The sequence below is a fragment of the Aquarana catesbeiana genome, linkage group LG02 (genome assembly GCF_042186555.1).
Source record: "Aquarana catesbeiana isolate 2022-GZ linkage group LG02, ASM4218655v1, whole genome shotgun sequence".
NCBI lineage: Eukaryota > Metazoa > Chordata > Amphibia > Anura > Ranidae > Aquarana > Aquarana catesbeiana.
This window is the reverse complement of record NC_133325.1, coordinates 362,477,816-362,494,072: the sequence shown is the minus strand read 5'-3', so window position 1 is coordinate 362,494,072 and position 16,257 is coordinate 362,477,816. Positions and strand designations below refer to the sequence as shown.

The following is a 16,257-nucleotide window of genomic DNA, read 5'->3' as shown; positions in this document are numbered from 1 at the left end:
ATCCTGGCTAGAGTAGGAAATGCATAAAACATTCCAGACATAGCCATTTCATATATAAATCATTTAACTTTACCTCCCCAAGACCTCTTTGGGCTCATATTTCTCATAAAACTCTTGAGAAGTCTGCCAATCTGGTAATTCCTCTTCACGCGTCATCTTATATTATCTTTGAAAGCTGCTTCAGGGACCTGCAACAGATAAAAGTGTAATTATTGCAGTCATATTTAATATCAGATATAAATGTACCTGTTCTTTTCATACTTTCATTGCATTATGCACCATTATTATTATTATACAGGTTTTATATCGCGCCAACAGTTTGTGCAGCGCTTAACAAAATAAAGGCAGACATTACAGTTACATTACAATCTGGTACAAGAGGAATCAGAGGGCCCTGCTCATTAGAGCTTACAATCTAAAAAGCAAGGGTCAATTGATACAAAAGGTAATAGCTGTGGGGGATGAGCTGATGTTGGAAGTAAAACAGTGTTAGCTAGAAGCAGGACAGGCTTCTTTAAAGAGAAGGGTTTCCAGGGATCGTCTAAAGATGGATAGATTAGAGGACAGTCGGACAGATTGGGGTAGGGAGTTCCAAAGGAGGGGAGAAGCTCTGGAGTAATTGAAGAAGGAACAGGGTCCATGGGGCAGGAGGTTAGGTGGGCGTTAGAAAAAAGTTTAGTGACTTCCTCTATAGTAGCTGGGTTAAAAGAGGGAAGTATTGATTGTGCAGGAGGACAAGGAGTGTAAAGTGAGGGAGATATCTGTAGAGCGGAGATCTCGAGACGAATTGTCTCAATCTTATGTGAATGACGTACGCTGAATAGAACTAGGATGAGCTAGGATGAGTTCACCATGCAATATAAGACAAAGTAAAGTCAGGATAGACTTTCCTGTGGTTGAGTTACCCCCCTTCCCCACAAGGATCAGGGTGACAGCAAAGTAGTATCTTCATGACCTTTCTATCAGATGTTTAGTAAAAGCTTTTTAGGTATGTCTGTTACACGTCTAGTGAGTTCATCACTAATGCAATGTGTGACACAGTGATGGGAAGAAGGTTTTTGAGGTTCACTCATCCTCTGCAGCCCTCAGCTGGTTTAAGTATTTTAAGTGACTCAATTTACAAAGCTAGAACGCCGTTATACATATTGGTATTTTTCAAAAAAGTGACAGTTGTTTTCAGCTGTCATTCAGAGTCCAATGAGATTTGAAAATTACAGTTACATAGCTAAAATAAAAATCCTTGTCCTTGTGTTAGTGCTTTGCTAATTGAGCTTTCTCACATTATAAAAAAATAAATAAAAAGCGGCTGATGAAGGTATGAAGGTGCATGTGCATACAGTATCTGCAGCAGCTTTTAGTCCTCCAGCACTATTCAAATGTTGGGCAGTTATGACTGGGCAAATATCCAACAATTCGTGGTAACATCAGAGCTTCCTTGCACTCCCATATGTTCCCCAGTAGAGATAAGTTTGAACATATTTGGATGCTCTTCTGAACCTATGTGGTTAGGCCCACCAGGAAGCTGTCACCTGTAATGGGCCAATCATCTGCAGTGGGGGCATTCCCTGCATGCATGCTTCTTGTATACGTGTGGCTGTCGGGCCAGGGAATGTCCCCACTGCAGAAGATTGACCCATTACAGGTGATAGCTACCTGGAGGGTTCAGTTCGGAAGGGCACCCAAACATGTTCAAGCTCATCTCTTTTCCCAAGTTGATAAAGTGTGCATTTACATATTCTGTAGCTGAAAATTTTGGGGACCTTTTCTTAGGCATAAATTATCAGTTTCAAGGATCACTAATGTGGTAATAACCAAAGTACTGTCATCTTTTAGATATGGCCATCAGTACAATTAATATGGCTCCTTGTGTGTTGAGCACACTGTAGCATCTAAAGTTGTTATTCTGGATTTAAAAGGAATTAACTTTTTTTTTTAGATATACATGTAAAAAACATTTACATATACATGTCTTTCTGATAAAAAGAATCATATCAATATGTACATGGGGCAACCATAATGGCTTACTACATATGCAGGCTATGCTTTCTTCTATGATGTGCCACACAACAGTTGTGTTTTACCGCTCTTTATAACAATGCATGTCTGAATCAGCAGATTTATTGTCTGGAATTTATAAAGAATGTTGTAGACACTCAATTCGTATGTACCTCTACACAACAAATGTTAATAACTGTGACAAATTTTTGTACATGTCAAAGAGGAATGAAAGGGACACACACTGATGACATCACAATATTTAACAGCTTTTTTAAATAAAATTTTGCACATGGGATGTACACTTTATTTAGCATTTTATTTATGGTCATGAGCCATCATTCACTAGAGCATAACACCACATTGATATTGAAATATTTAAAAGCTATTTTGTTCAGTAACACGAATCCACAGCAATCCTGAGGGTGGAAAACAGGGGGAATGTCATACCGTGGATTTGTTTTACTGAAATTATTATTCAGGATTTATATAGCGCCAACATTTTGCGCAGAGCTTTACAACATGAGGGCAGACAGTACAGGTACAATACAATTCAATACAGGAGGAACCAGAGGGCCCTGCTCGTAAGAAATACATGTTTTGCTGTGAGAGGACGTGCTGTTGGGTGGGCACCCAATACATGTTGGAGGATCAAGGAGAAGTAAGCATTTGGAGCAACGCTGTCTGTTGTTAAATTCTTGTTGGGAGCAAATCTGTTGCTTTGTCTTGAATGGGCAAATAACAGGTCTAAATATGTATGTTTGGCTGATCAAAACATGCGTGTCTGTGGAAAGATCTTCTTTTGTGAACAAGCATTTTCCAGTTGAATCATACTCAGATCACCTATCTTATGTTTGTAGGCAGTTTAAAGCAAACCTGTGATTTATCCACATGACAAAGCAATATATTTGCTTTAATTCACCAGCACCACATACTTTCCTTTTACTCCCCTCACCTTTCCATTAATCCACTATAGGAAAAGATAATATCCAGTACTTCCAGGCATAGAGGAGTTTGATGCCATACTGCTCAGCACGGGCACCATTCAGAGAATACCTTGCCTTTTTTGAATGAATGCAAAGTGTTCTCTGATTGGAGGAGGTGGAGAATGCCTTGCATTCTTTCTAGAAAGACAAAACATTCTCTGAATGGTGCCAACCTCCACTGTTCAGAATACAGCAGGGCAGCCGTTCGACGCGGGACCCAGAAGCAAATGGAGATCACTGAGCAGTGGTGTCTGCTTGGTGATTTCCAGCTTCCAAGGGCATTGGCCAGGTTTGGTATATACACAGTTACATTAGTCCAAGATGAACCAATGTAACTGCATAAAATATCCATACCTGCAATGCATCTTTAAATGTTATTGCATGAAAAACCCCACTGACTGCAATATGGCATGGGAACAATAAAAACATATAAACGCTAGCTATATGGTACATTTACATGGTGCATCACATTTTTTAACAAAAGTGCCAATTCAGCATCATTACTTGTTAAAATGGTTACTTGTAGATTATGCACAATATTTACTGTTGGCGCTATATAAAACCTGTATAATGATGATAGTAATAATAATAATATTTATTATAATAGATATTTATAAGATTATAATAGATTATGATAGACATTGTTTATTACGTCGTACAAAAAAAAAAAATAATAATAATAATTGGCAGAGTATATGACAACATTGTGTAATAAAATAATCAAAATAAAACTTAAAATAATAGTCTGTATTTCATGTATCTAATGTGCGCTAGGTGATGCCTTTGATGAAGTCCTGCTCACTTTAGTTGCCAGCGGTTTAGACATTAATGGCTGTGTGTTTAGTTATTTTGAGGGGACAGCAAATTTACACTGTTATACAAGCTGTACACTCACTACTTTACATTGTAGCAAAGTGTAATTTCTTCAGTGTTGTCACATGAAAAGATATAATAAAATATTTACAAAAATGTAAGGGGTGTACTCACTTTTGTGAGATACTGTATTTCTTCATCCAGAGGGTCGCTGGGGATACAGAAATTCACTGCAGTAGCCTGTTTTGCGTATATTTAGTGCTGGTCTCTTCTGGGTACTCCAGGAGAAACTTGCCACCTGCATATTGAGCACCTCCACCAAAGAATAGCTTGTATTTTTTCAGTGAACACAAGGCATTTTTTGATTTTATCCAATCAGATAAAATCAAGGCAGAGAGGAGGAGCGGATGACATCACAATAACACCCACAAGAGACTTTCTACATATCCCCAGCATCCCTTCAAATGCAATATATGAGGAATTAGATGTACTCTAAGCTGGATCAATGCAAGTTTAAAAAAATATAATTCTCTAAAGTTTAGCTTTATTGGGTGCAGCATATATTTAAGGATTTTTTGTAAATAAAAATAGTTACATACCAAGATGAAGAAAGCTTCTTCTTGGTATGAAAGCTTCTTCTTGGCAGATGTAAACTTACGTATACATCTGCGCAATGGTGGTGCAGTCATGAGAATTCACAGACCAGCCAAAAATTTCCCATCCGGGAGCTGAGGGGACGTTTTTGGCTGGTCTGTGATTCTCATGGCTGCACCACCATTGCGCAGATGTATACGTAAGTTTATGGGCTAAATGTATATATGTGCGGGTACCTCATATCTTACATTTGCCCACTCGTTCCCATAATCCCTTTAGATCATTTAAATTTGACTGTTTTCCCTATTTATAGATGATCACTACGGTTTTGCTCCTGACGAGTGGCTAAAAGGCCCCCGAAACGCGTAGAGCTTACAACTACCATGTGTACATAATTATCAACTTGGTATGGATGTTCCTTTTTGATTTATTTCCCTTGCTTTTCATCTCCACTCAGTGACACTTCAGTGGGTCACTAATCTGTATAGGTATCAACTGTAATGTGTGTAATATAAGCATTTATCACTCCATGTATCTGTAAATATATGTTATTTCCATGTTGGAATGTATATTACTGTGCAATATTAGGTTCTAATGAAATATAAAAATATTGATATATAGCAAAATGCATTAAAATTAAATATGTAAATATGACATTTTGAACCAATTAAAAGCTGTCTTTTACCCAATTCATTTATTTGCTTCCATGTGCTTCATGTAAAGTCCTGCCCCTTGCTCTTTTTTTAAAATTTGAAATAGTTACATAGTAGTGCAGTGTTACTATATACTGTATATTAGTGATTACAATAAATTACATCTGCCTGTGAATGATAAAGTCTTAAGCTGGATAAACACTATACAACTTTTGTTGTTAGATTTCCTTTAGATTTACCTTCAACTATGTAGTGCAAGGGCCTGCCTGATTGCATACAAATTGAATGTGTTTAGAATTGACCTCATATTATATGGTTTTAGTAAATCTAAAGGAAAAAATCTGCAGAAAATTGTATAGTGTGTAGCCAGCTTTAGTAGAGAAGTTTGGGAGCTGCTATTGTTGACTTGTGTCCGAAAGTGCAAAGCTCTTTCCTTTACTACGTGGTAAGTCACTGACCTAAGCGCATAGCAAGTAATTTTTAGGGAAACCTGGTATGTTGGAGGCCAGAGATTTTCTAAGTAGTAAAAAAAAAAAAAAAGATAATGATGAACCCAGATCCTGCACCTTCCAAAACAAATGAGCAGCGACGACTCCTATATTTCTATCCTGACAGAAATAAAGCCTTTGCATCATTTCCTCCATCTAAAACAGCATCAAGAATGCAAATACAGAATACAATATTTACACAGAGAAGGACCAGATCAGAAGCCTCTATCAATGACTTACCGTTTTTTTTTTTTTGATTTGTTGCCTTTTGTTGGACAGTGAACACAATTTCCTGCCAGTGCAGTGCTATATTTAAATTCGTGAAATGACTAAAATTATTCATGAAAAAAAAAGCTCAAATAATTGTGTCCATTTTCTGTTCTTATAGATGACTGAGCTTGTTTTTGCATCTGTTATATTACATAAATCATTTCCTGAAAGGATGTTACATCATTCTTGTCGCTATGAGAATACACTAAGGGTAATACAGCCATAAAGGAAGGCTCTCTAATTGCTTCCTCACAACAGCGTACAGCACCATTATACAGCATTATTTGACTTGGATAAAGCTAAACTGTGCCCACCTTTTAATTCTTTTGCAGGGCAAACATTACAAGCAAACGTCATCAACTTTGACTTTTTCTTTGAACGGACATTGAAAAGGATTTTGAATGAGTGCGGTTTCTTTTTGAGAACTGTGCATACATTTATGGGCCTTGCTAATAATAAGCTAGCATGAGCAATGAGAATATAACCAAAAACCTCTGCTGAATGAGATCCTTAATAACCCATTAGAGATCACAAACAGCACTTGGCAGACATGCCACCCCTGATGGTAATTCTAACGCCTCATGTCACTTCTCAGACATGTATGTGCTATTACCAGTTGCATAGGCCTCCCAAAACCTATCATCCATAGTAAGGTTACAATTTATGCCAACAATCTGCTCTACTTCACCACACCAGCCACAGCCAGCGGCCACTTTCCTTGTTATGCTTAGTGAACTTCTTAAAGTGAAATTCCAGCTTACACCTAGCAAGCCTTAAATATGTCCTGTCCCCTTCCTAACACATATGCTAACTAACCTGTGTAAGAAATATGTATATCAGAAGCAACCTGAAAATAGGTAAGTATATGAACCTTTCTTACACAGGCTAGTTAGTGTTAGAAGAAGGGGGGGGGGCAGTTTTAAGGCTAGCTAGGTATAAGCACGAATTTCACTTTAAATTTGGTTTCCTATTAAAATAAAAAGTTAATTTGCAGCTTTCTTCTCAGACTTTGGTCTCCACTGCTATCTCATAAGTGCCAAAAAGCTATTGGGGGTGTGGGGAGGGGGAGGCATCTCTTGTTTCCCCACCCTTTTGCCCCCCCACCATTTTTTTTCTTCCACTCCCTCTTGTCTGCTCTTAGGGCAGATTGGTGAGGCAGCCATCTTGGAATCACTCAGTAAAATATCATACAAGGTCCTATTTAGACAGAAGCCAATTAACCTACAAGCATGTCTGTAGGTTAACCTACAAGCATGTCTACAAGTGTGGAATAAAAACCCACATGAGCACAGGGAGAACATGGAGCAAACTCTATTCAGATAGTTTTCTGGCCAGAATTCAAATTGAGCATCCCAGTACTGCAAAGCAAGTGTGCTAAACACTAAGCCACTGTGCTGCCCCACTCCTAGTGCTGGCCTATTCCTCCCAGTCTGTGTGCTACTGTCCAGGGGATTACAGGAGAATTATAAAGCCAGATTCAGGTAATGGTACTATAATTTTTTTTTTTTTTAATAAATACATAACTGGGTTATATTGTGCTTTTTTGTAAAAGATATGCCTTGAGCTTAGATTATAGTAGTGTAAAGCACCTCCTAAGGAGCCGCAGATGAACTGGGATCCCCCACCCTGCACAGCCAGGCACACCAAATGTTTACAGGCACCCTACAGACAGAGAACAGTCCGTGACTTTGTTTTTGCGGTTTATTAAGGGTTAAAAACATGGATGGTAATGGGATCCCCACCTGATTTCAGCAAAAAAAAAAATTGGCGACATCTTCCTATACAGAGTCTATATACAGTCTGCTTACACTCCTCCTACACTTTACTTGCTTGCAGACTCCAACTAGATCACTGTAAATGAATCTGACAGGCACAGTCAGATTTAGCAATAGGGTTTATGCTAGAAAAATTTTGTATAACTTTTAGATGTAATAAATTATGTAAACGGGTGTGTAGAATCTTTTGTTTTTTAATCTTGTCTATTATATTTTGATTACACCCCCCCCCCTGTATATATAGGGTGAGTACTACACACTAGTATTCGGTGGGATTCCCATTTCTTCAGATTTTTGTATATACAGATTTAGCAATGGCCCTTTGCAGGCAGGAACTCAAAACCCTGTTTTGTAGCAGAACACAGTGATCAAGCTTTCAGTCTCCCTTCTGTGGCTACTGGTCCCAGCACCACCTCTCCAGGCAACACCAACCCACCTGGCTGCAGCTGCCACTTTCACTAGCCCTCCAGGCTAACTTTCCTCCACACTGACTCACACCAGCCCACCCGGTTAACTCTGCAGGAGATCTCCCAGGGAAGGGATGAAGAATTGGCACAACTCTGCCTTCAGGGAAAACTGGCTACCTGTGGCAGTCTCCCCCCTCGCTAGTCCCCAGTAGTGCTGCTCTACTCACACTGTCCTCTCACTTGCTCCTGCGCCTCCAGGAAGAGCTTCCTCCATGTGTTGTGGCAGGATCGTTCCAGCTCCCCAATCTCCTGCCCAAGGTCACCCCCCCCTCCCAGATGGCCATTGACAGTATCCACAGCACTATATCTCCATCTTCTACCCGACTGCCCCTGCTGGCATGGCCCATGCCTATTTATGAAGTAAGCCTTGCCCCCTGCAAGCCCTTAACTGGGGATTGGCTGAGACCCTCATAAATATTCCAAACAGCACCTCCTAACCTCCACCCACTAGCTCTAGAAGTTTCTACATCTTTCTAGACCAGGGGGAGGCACCAGAGAAGCTGTGGGGATGAGTCATCCAGCCCTGACTCACTGAACCCTGACCCAGATTTATAGGTCAGAATCAGCCCTGAACTAAACTAAATTTTCCTACACTAACAAACCTACACAAAACCTCACATCTAGCACACACTGGAGGGTGCTACAGTAGGGATTTTGCACGATCAACACATTTCTGTTGCTTTCCATTGATGAAGCTCTAACATCAGTTGATTAATCAAATAGTCCTGCTCGCTGTCCTGGGATACTATTAGAAATCATACAGCAACATTTTGCTTGTTTATTTGTGAAACATTTTTGCTTATCTTACATGGCTATGTAGATGACCAGCAAACCTGCATTATATAATTAACAAAGGTATAAATTAAAAATCCAAATCTATGTGTCATAAATATTCATCACTTCATCATCATGCTTATACATTATATTGTAGTTCTATGGCAGAAAACCATAGACATTTCATTAGATTGAGGGCAGTAAAGATAAAAGCATGAGAATAAATTAAACACAGAGCTCTTACATAATTTTCCAAATATTCCTGTAAAAAATAGGACCCTTTGAACAGATGTGTCCTTGATATGGAGTACACTTAAAAATTGAATATCTTTTTTTGTATAGAGCTATGTAACTGTTAGTTGTCAAAGTCAAGACATAATGCAGTTTCAATAGCAGTATTGAAAATAGCACAGATTTGATGCTCACTAGAAGAATCATCTTTCTCCTGAGTCTGCGTACCTTGAAATATGATTATAAAGACAATAGCTGCTTTCAGTATAATAACACTCCTCTTACCTCTAATGAAGCTGGGCCCAACAGTGTTCTCCTGATGGTATTCCCATGTATACTAACAGCAGGGATCCCAGAATCCTGCATACACGCAGCCTGGCAGAGTGATCATCCCCTGAGCTTGTGTTCTGTACACTGCAGATCTAAGCAAGTGACTTGCCAAAAATACATTGCTATTCATCCCAGAATAAAAGCAGCAAAGCCAAGCCTCAACATGTGCTGTTACCACTGAGCTGTTATGTACTTAGTGAAACATGTGTGACCTGAAGGAAGGTGAATATTAGTCTAAATAGGACCAGAATACATACTTTGACTTACTGATTTTATAGGGTTATGTGTTCCCTTGCAGTGTCTGCAGTGCAGGATTTACCAGACTGAAAGCATTTTATTATGGAGTTGTATTGGCTACATATCCTGGCTGGTAAATATGAGCAGGGAGTGCCACTGAGATCCTGGCACGGTATGAATGCTACAGTAATCCTATGTATTGTGTGTTGTTGAACTGGTGAAGGAAGAAACAGTCCATGGGTGTTTTTAAAGTTACAGTATTGTTTTTACAAGGAACAAGGGAAGTTTTAATCTATAATGCCCACAGTTTTATATTTCGGGATATCATGGTGAGCCCTAGGCAGAGGAAATATGCAGGCATGTACAGTATCTCACAAAAGTGAGTACACCCCTCGCAATTTTTAAATATTTTATTATATCTTTTCATGTGACAACACTGAAGAAATGACACTTTGCTACAATGTAAAGTAGTGAGTGTACAGCTTGTATAACAGTGTGAATTTGCTGTCCCCTCAAAATAACTCAACACACAGCCACTAATGTCTAAACCGCTGGTAACAAAAGTGAGTACACCACTAAGTGAAAATGTCCAAATTATTAAATTGGGCCCAATTAGCCATTCTCCCTCCCCGGTGTCATGTGACTATTTAGTGTTACAAGGTGTGAATGGGGAGCAGGTGTGTTAAATTTGGTGTTATCGCTCTCACTCTCTCATACTGGTCACTGGAAGTTTAACATGGTAACTCATGGCAAAGAACTCTCTGAGGATCCCAAAAAAAGAATTGTTGCTCTATATGAAGATGGCCTAGACTATAAGAAGATTGCTAAGACCCTGAAACTGAGCCGCAACACGGTGGCCAAAACCATACAGCGGTTTAACAGGACAGGTTCCACTCAGAACGGGCCTCGCCATGGTCAACCAAAGAAGTTGAGTGCACGTGCTCAGCATTATATCCAGAGGCTGTCTTTGGAAACTAGACGTACGAGTGCTGCCAGCTCTGCTGCAGAGGTTGAAAGTGTGAGGGATCAGCCTGTCAGTGCTCAGACCATACACCACACACTGCATCAAATTGGTCTGCATGGCTGTCGTCCCAGAAGGAAGCCTCTTCTAAAGATGATGCACAAGAAAGCCCGTAAACAGTTTTCTAAAGACAAGCAGCCTAAGGATAGGGATGAGCCGAGCACACCCCCGGTTCGGTTTGCATCCAGAACATGCAAACAGGCAAAAAATTTGTTTGAACACGCGAACACTGTTAAAGTCTACGGGACACGAACTTGAATAATCAAAAGTGCTCTTTAAAGGCTTATATGCAAGTTATTGTCATAAAAAGTGTTTGGGGACCTGGGTCCTGCTCCAGGGGACATGTATCAGTGCAAAAAAAAGTTTTAAAATCAAACGTTTTTTCGGGAGCAGTGATTTTACTAAAGCTTAAAGTGAAACAGTGGATGTTAGAGACCTTGCGCTCCTCCACCTTTCGTTTGAGGATGCTCCACAGATGCTCAATAGGGTTTAGGTCTGGAGACATGCTTGGCCAGTCCATCACCTTTACCCTCAGCTTCTTTAGCAAGGCAGTGGTCGTTTGGGAGGTGTGTTTGGAGTCATTATCATGTTGCAATACTGCCCTGCGGACCAGTCTCCGAAGGGAGGTGATCATGCTCTGCTTCAGTATGTCACAGTACATGTTGGCAGTCATGGTTCCTTCAATGAACTGTAGCTCCCCAGTACAATCAGCATTCATGCAGCCCCAGACCATGACACTCCCTCCACCATGTTTGAGTGCAGGCAAGGCACACTTGTTTTTGCACTCCTCACCAGGTTGCCGCCTCACACGCTTGACACCATCTGAACCAAATAAGTTTATCTTGGTCTCATCAGACCACAGGACATGGTTCCAGTAATCCATATCCTTAGGTAGGGATGGGCTTTATGTTCGGGCTGCGGAACCCCCTTTAAAAGTCTATGGGAGAAATCAAAAGTGCTAATTTTAAAGGCTTATATGCATGTTATTGTCATAAAAAGTGTTTGGGGTCCTTCCCCAGGGGACATGTATCAATGCAAAAAAAAGTTTTAAAAACGGCCGTTTTTTCAGGGAGCAGTGATTTTAATAAAGCCTAAAGTGAAACAATAAAAGTGAAATATTCCTTTAAATTTCGTACCTGGGGGGTGTCTATAGTATGCCTGTAAAGGGGCGCATGTTTCCTGTATTTAAAAAAGTCTGACAGCAAAATGTCATTTCTAAAGGAAAAAAAGTAATTTAAAACTATTCGCAGCTAGCATGAATTGTCAGTCCGACAATACACATAGAAGTTCATTGATAAAAACGGCATGGGATTTCTCCACAGGGGAACCAAAGTTTAAAAAAAAAATGCATGGGGGTCCCCCTAAATTCCATACCAGGCCCTTCAGATCTGGTATGGATTATAAGGGGAACCCCGCGCCAAAATTTTTAAAAAATGGCACGGGGGTCCCCCTAAATTCCATACCAGGCCCTTCAGGTCTGGTATGGATATTAAGGGGAACCCCACGCCAAAATAAAAAAAATGGCATGGGGTCCCCCCAAAAATCCATACCAGACCCTTTTCAGAGCATGCAACCTGGCAGGCCACAGGAAAAGAGGGGGGATGAAAGAGCTCCCCCCCTCCTGAACCGTACCAGGCCACATGCCCTCAACATTGGGAGGGTGCTTTGGGGTAGCCCCCCAAAGCACCATGTCCCCATGTTGATGGGGAGAAGGGCCTCATGCCCACAACCCTTGTCCGGTGGTTGTGGGGGTCTGCGGGTGGGGGGGCTTATCGGAATCTGGAAGCCCCCTTTAACAAGGGGACCCCCAGATCCCTGCCCCACCTGTTTGAATTGGTAATGGGGTACAAATGTACCCCTAACATTTCACAAAAAAGTGTCAAAGAGGTTAAAAAACGCAAGAGATGGTTTTTGACAAGTCCTTTATTAATTTCTTCTTCTTCCATCTGGTCTTCCTTCAGTGTTCTTCTTCTCCATCTTCTTCTTCCTCCCGCTCTTCTCGTCCCGCATCTTCCTCCGGCTTCTTCTCTGGCTCCGTCCGCACGATCTGCCTCAATGGGAGTCTTCCGCCGTGTGACGCTTTGGTTCTTCTAACACTTCTTATATAACGGAGAGCGGGGCCACCCGGTGACCCCGCCCTCCTCTGACGCACGGTGACTTCCCTATGGCATGCCCCGTGTTGTCAGAGGGGGCGGGGTCACCCGCTTACATAAACGGGTGACCCCGCCCCCTCTGACAACACGGGAAAGCCATAGGGAACTCCCTGTGCATCCGTTATATAAGAAGTGTCAGAAGAACCGAAGCGTCACACGGCGGAAGACTCCCACTGAGGCGGATCGTGCGGATGGAGTGGAGAAGAAGCAGGAGGAAGATGCGGGACAAGAAGAGCGGAGGAAGAAGATGGGGAAGAAGAAAATGGAGGAAGAACACCACCGAAGATCAGAAGAGAAAAGATGAAAGAAGAAGAAATTAATAAAGGACTTGTCAAAAACCGTCTCTTGTGTGTTTTAATCTTTTTGACACTTTTTTTGTGAAATTGTAGGGGTACATTTGTACCCCATTACCAATTCACACAGAGGGGGGGTGGGATCTGGGGGTCCCCTTGTTAAAGGGGGCTTCCAGATTCCGATAAGCCCCCTCGCCCGCAGACCACCACAACCACCGGGCAAGAGTTGTGGGGATGAGGCCCTTCTCCCCATCAACATGGGGACAAGGTGCTTTGGGGGCTACCCCAAAGCACCCTCCCAATGTTGAGGGCATGTGGGCTGGTACGGTTGAGGAGGGGGGCCCCCCCTCTTTTCCTTCGGCCTGCCAGCTTGCGTGCTCGGATAAGGGTCTGGTATGGATTTTTTGGGGGACCCCCACGCATTTTTTAAAAAAATTTTGGTTCGGGGTTCCCCTGTGGGGAAATCCCATGCCGTTTTTATTATTGAACTTTTATGTGTATTGTCGGACCGACAATTCATTATAGCTGCAAGTAGTTTTAAATTACTTTTTTTCCTTTACAAATGTCATTTTGCTGTCAGACTGTTCTAAATACGGGAAACATGCACCCCTTTACAGGCATACTATAGACACCCCCCAGGTACAAAATTTAGAGGAATATTACACTTTTATTGTTAGTTAGTTAGCCCTATTTATGTGGTATGACATGCAAGGCACGGTTACCTTGAAGAAAAGAGCAGGAAGAGCGTTAACCCTTCATTCTCAGACACCACCAGCTTAGCAGGGCAACTTGAGGACACAGTACAACATTGTAACAATTTGCACCTGACTGAGCTACATAATTGAGGTGCACGAACACAGCAAAAGAAAAACAGTTACCTCTTTAGAACCTCATGGAAGCACCTGCTTACAGCTTAGCTGCTTAGATAATCTTGAGCAGGGGCAGACCTGTCCATTAGGGGCGCCCGGGCGCAACCCCCTCTCTCCACGCCAATTCCCCTATATGCAATGGATAGATTCATGCATAGCATGAATCTATCCATGGCCACTCCCTATTCATGCATCCGGCCCCTTTCAGGGCACTGGGCGCATGAATTACAGCGGCAAGGTTTTTCTTTTTTAAGTTACTGATTGCTTCCAAATAGGGTGGGCTTGGGTCGCAGAGAATGCAAAGGGAGCCTACCCAGGTGTGTTACCACAGCGAATGAATATTCGCTGTTGAAACACTGATCCTCAATCCGGCCAATCAGAAGTGGGTGTGAGACCGGTTTTTCAATTGGCCAAAAAGAGAAGACTTCCGAAATGGAAGCCGCCGCCACCGCCGTGATGATGCGTTGAGAGCAGGAGAATGGGAGGCCGCTGAGCAGGGGCAGCCGTGGGTGATGGGGTGCTACCGACCAACCGTGGGGGGGGTCATACAGTTTGCCGCCCCCCCAAAATAATTTTCCACCGGCCACCACTGATCTTGAGTGGCTGTTGAATGTAAACAGAACATCTTGAGAGGTCCAAAGGTCACAAAATGTATAAAATTCTGGACATCACTTCCAAAAGTGTACTGCACACTCAAGATGAGGTCAAACCAGTGCTTTGTGCAAAGGAAAGAATATTTTTTTAAAAACTTTTTAAAGCATGAGTGAATCCGGATTAAAGTGTATTTGAACCCAAGAGCAAAAATATTTCACCTCGCCAGTCTTTAGATTTAATGGCCCCATTAGTTTTAGTTTTTCAGGGTAAGCATTCATAGATACAATACATTGAGTAACTGTTGTTGCCCTAGGACAGGAAGTGTGGTACTGGTAACATCACCATGTGGAAAATAAGGTGAAATGAAAAAAGAAAACGAATGTGTCCAACAAATCTGGGAACTGGTAAACTGCAATATATTATGTTTTGTCTTTAGTTTAGATACACTTTAAGGTCTTTCAATAAAGATTAAATGAATTCAGTTAGGGTTTTGGATAGGGATGCACCGAAATTTCGGCCACCGAAACATATTGGCCGAAAATGGCACTTTTGGCAAAAAGCCGAAAGAAAATTTTTGCCGATACAGAAAGGGGCGGAGCCTGGGCGGGGCTCCGCCCCGCCCCTTGGGCCGCCTATCAAGGGGGCTTCCTCTATTGGCAGGCGGCAGCGGCTCTCCTCTCCCTTCACTGGCTGCAATGGGGACACAGGCTGCACTACTGGGGACACAGGCTGCAATGGGGACATTGGCTGCACTACTGGGGACATTGGCTGCAATGGGGACACAGGCTGGCTGCATCCGACGGGCACTGGTGAGGCTGCATTGATCTCTTGTATCATGTCCGCAGTCTCTGATTCTCTGACCGTGTTCCCAGTCTCTGACCATCTCCTGTACCATGTCCCCAGTCTCTGACCATCTCCTGTACCATGTCCCCAGTCTCTGACCATCTCCTGTACCATGTCCCCCAGTCTCTGACCATATCCTGTACCATGTCCCCAGTCTCTGCCCATCTCCTGTACCATGTCTGCAGTCTGACCATCTCCTGTACCATGTCCCCAGTCTCTGACCATCTCCTGTACCATGTCCCCAGTCTCTGACCATCTCCTGTACCATGTCCCCAGTCTCTGACCATCTCCTGTACCATGTCCCCAGTCTCTGACCATCTCCTGTACCATGTCCCCAGTCTCTGACCATCTCCTGTGCCATGTCTGCAGTCTCTGACCATCTCCTGTACCATGTCCGCAGTCTCTGACCATCTCCTGTACCATGTCCCCAGTCTCTGACCATCTCCTGTACCATGTCCCCAGTCTCTGACCATCTCCTGTACCATAAAGATAGATGTCCTCTCGCCTGGAGGAATTAACGAGTGTATCGAAACTTCCACCATTCTGTGAGGCTCATATTACATAAGCCAACATGGTACCTACTTTTCCATCCTTCAACATATTCCCATTATTCTATTGATTTTAATATTATCATTACCTTTTTTATATTAGTTGCTATCAACGAGGATTTTTATCAAGTGTTTTATTGTGTAACGAGGAATTTTATCAAGTGTTTTATTGGATAACGTATATGTTGATAATATGTAGATATGCAACCCCCACTTTATTTTAACCTGGACTCTGTATGTAGAAACATGTACAGGTGCCATTTTCTTCCCCGTCCCCTCCTTCTTATTACCATTATCCTTTTATTCATCATTATAGACTATTT

At 42.1% G+C, this 16,257-nt stretch overlaps 1 protein-coding gene across 5 annotated transcripts in view; it reads right to left on the bottom strand.

Annotated features, from left to right (window-relative positions):
- The window catches only part of PHKG1 (phosphorylase kinase catalytic subunit gamma 1), a 41,199-nt gene extending 31,448 nt beyond the window's left edge, over window positions 1-9,751 (bottom strand). Inside the window, exons 1-2 of one of the 5 annotated variants that reach the window (XM_073615065.1) lie at window positions 9,644-9,751; window positions 74-188 (exon numbers count right to left, since the gene is read on the bottom strand). In XM_073615065.1, coding sequence (XP_073471166.1) covers window positions 74-156 — 83 coding nt within the window. In that variant the 5' untranslated portion in view covers window positions 157-188; window positions 9,644-9,751. Of the gene's footprint in view, window positions 1-73; window positions 189-5,769; window positions 5,975-8,208; window positions 8,356-9,331; window positions 9,591-9,633 lie in introns of those variants that run through there. The other 4 variants (XM_073615066.1, XM_073615064.1, XM_073615067.1 and 1 more) reach the window with 4 other exon arrangements.
- Window positions 9,752-16,257: the final 6,506 nt, after the last annotated feature.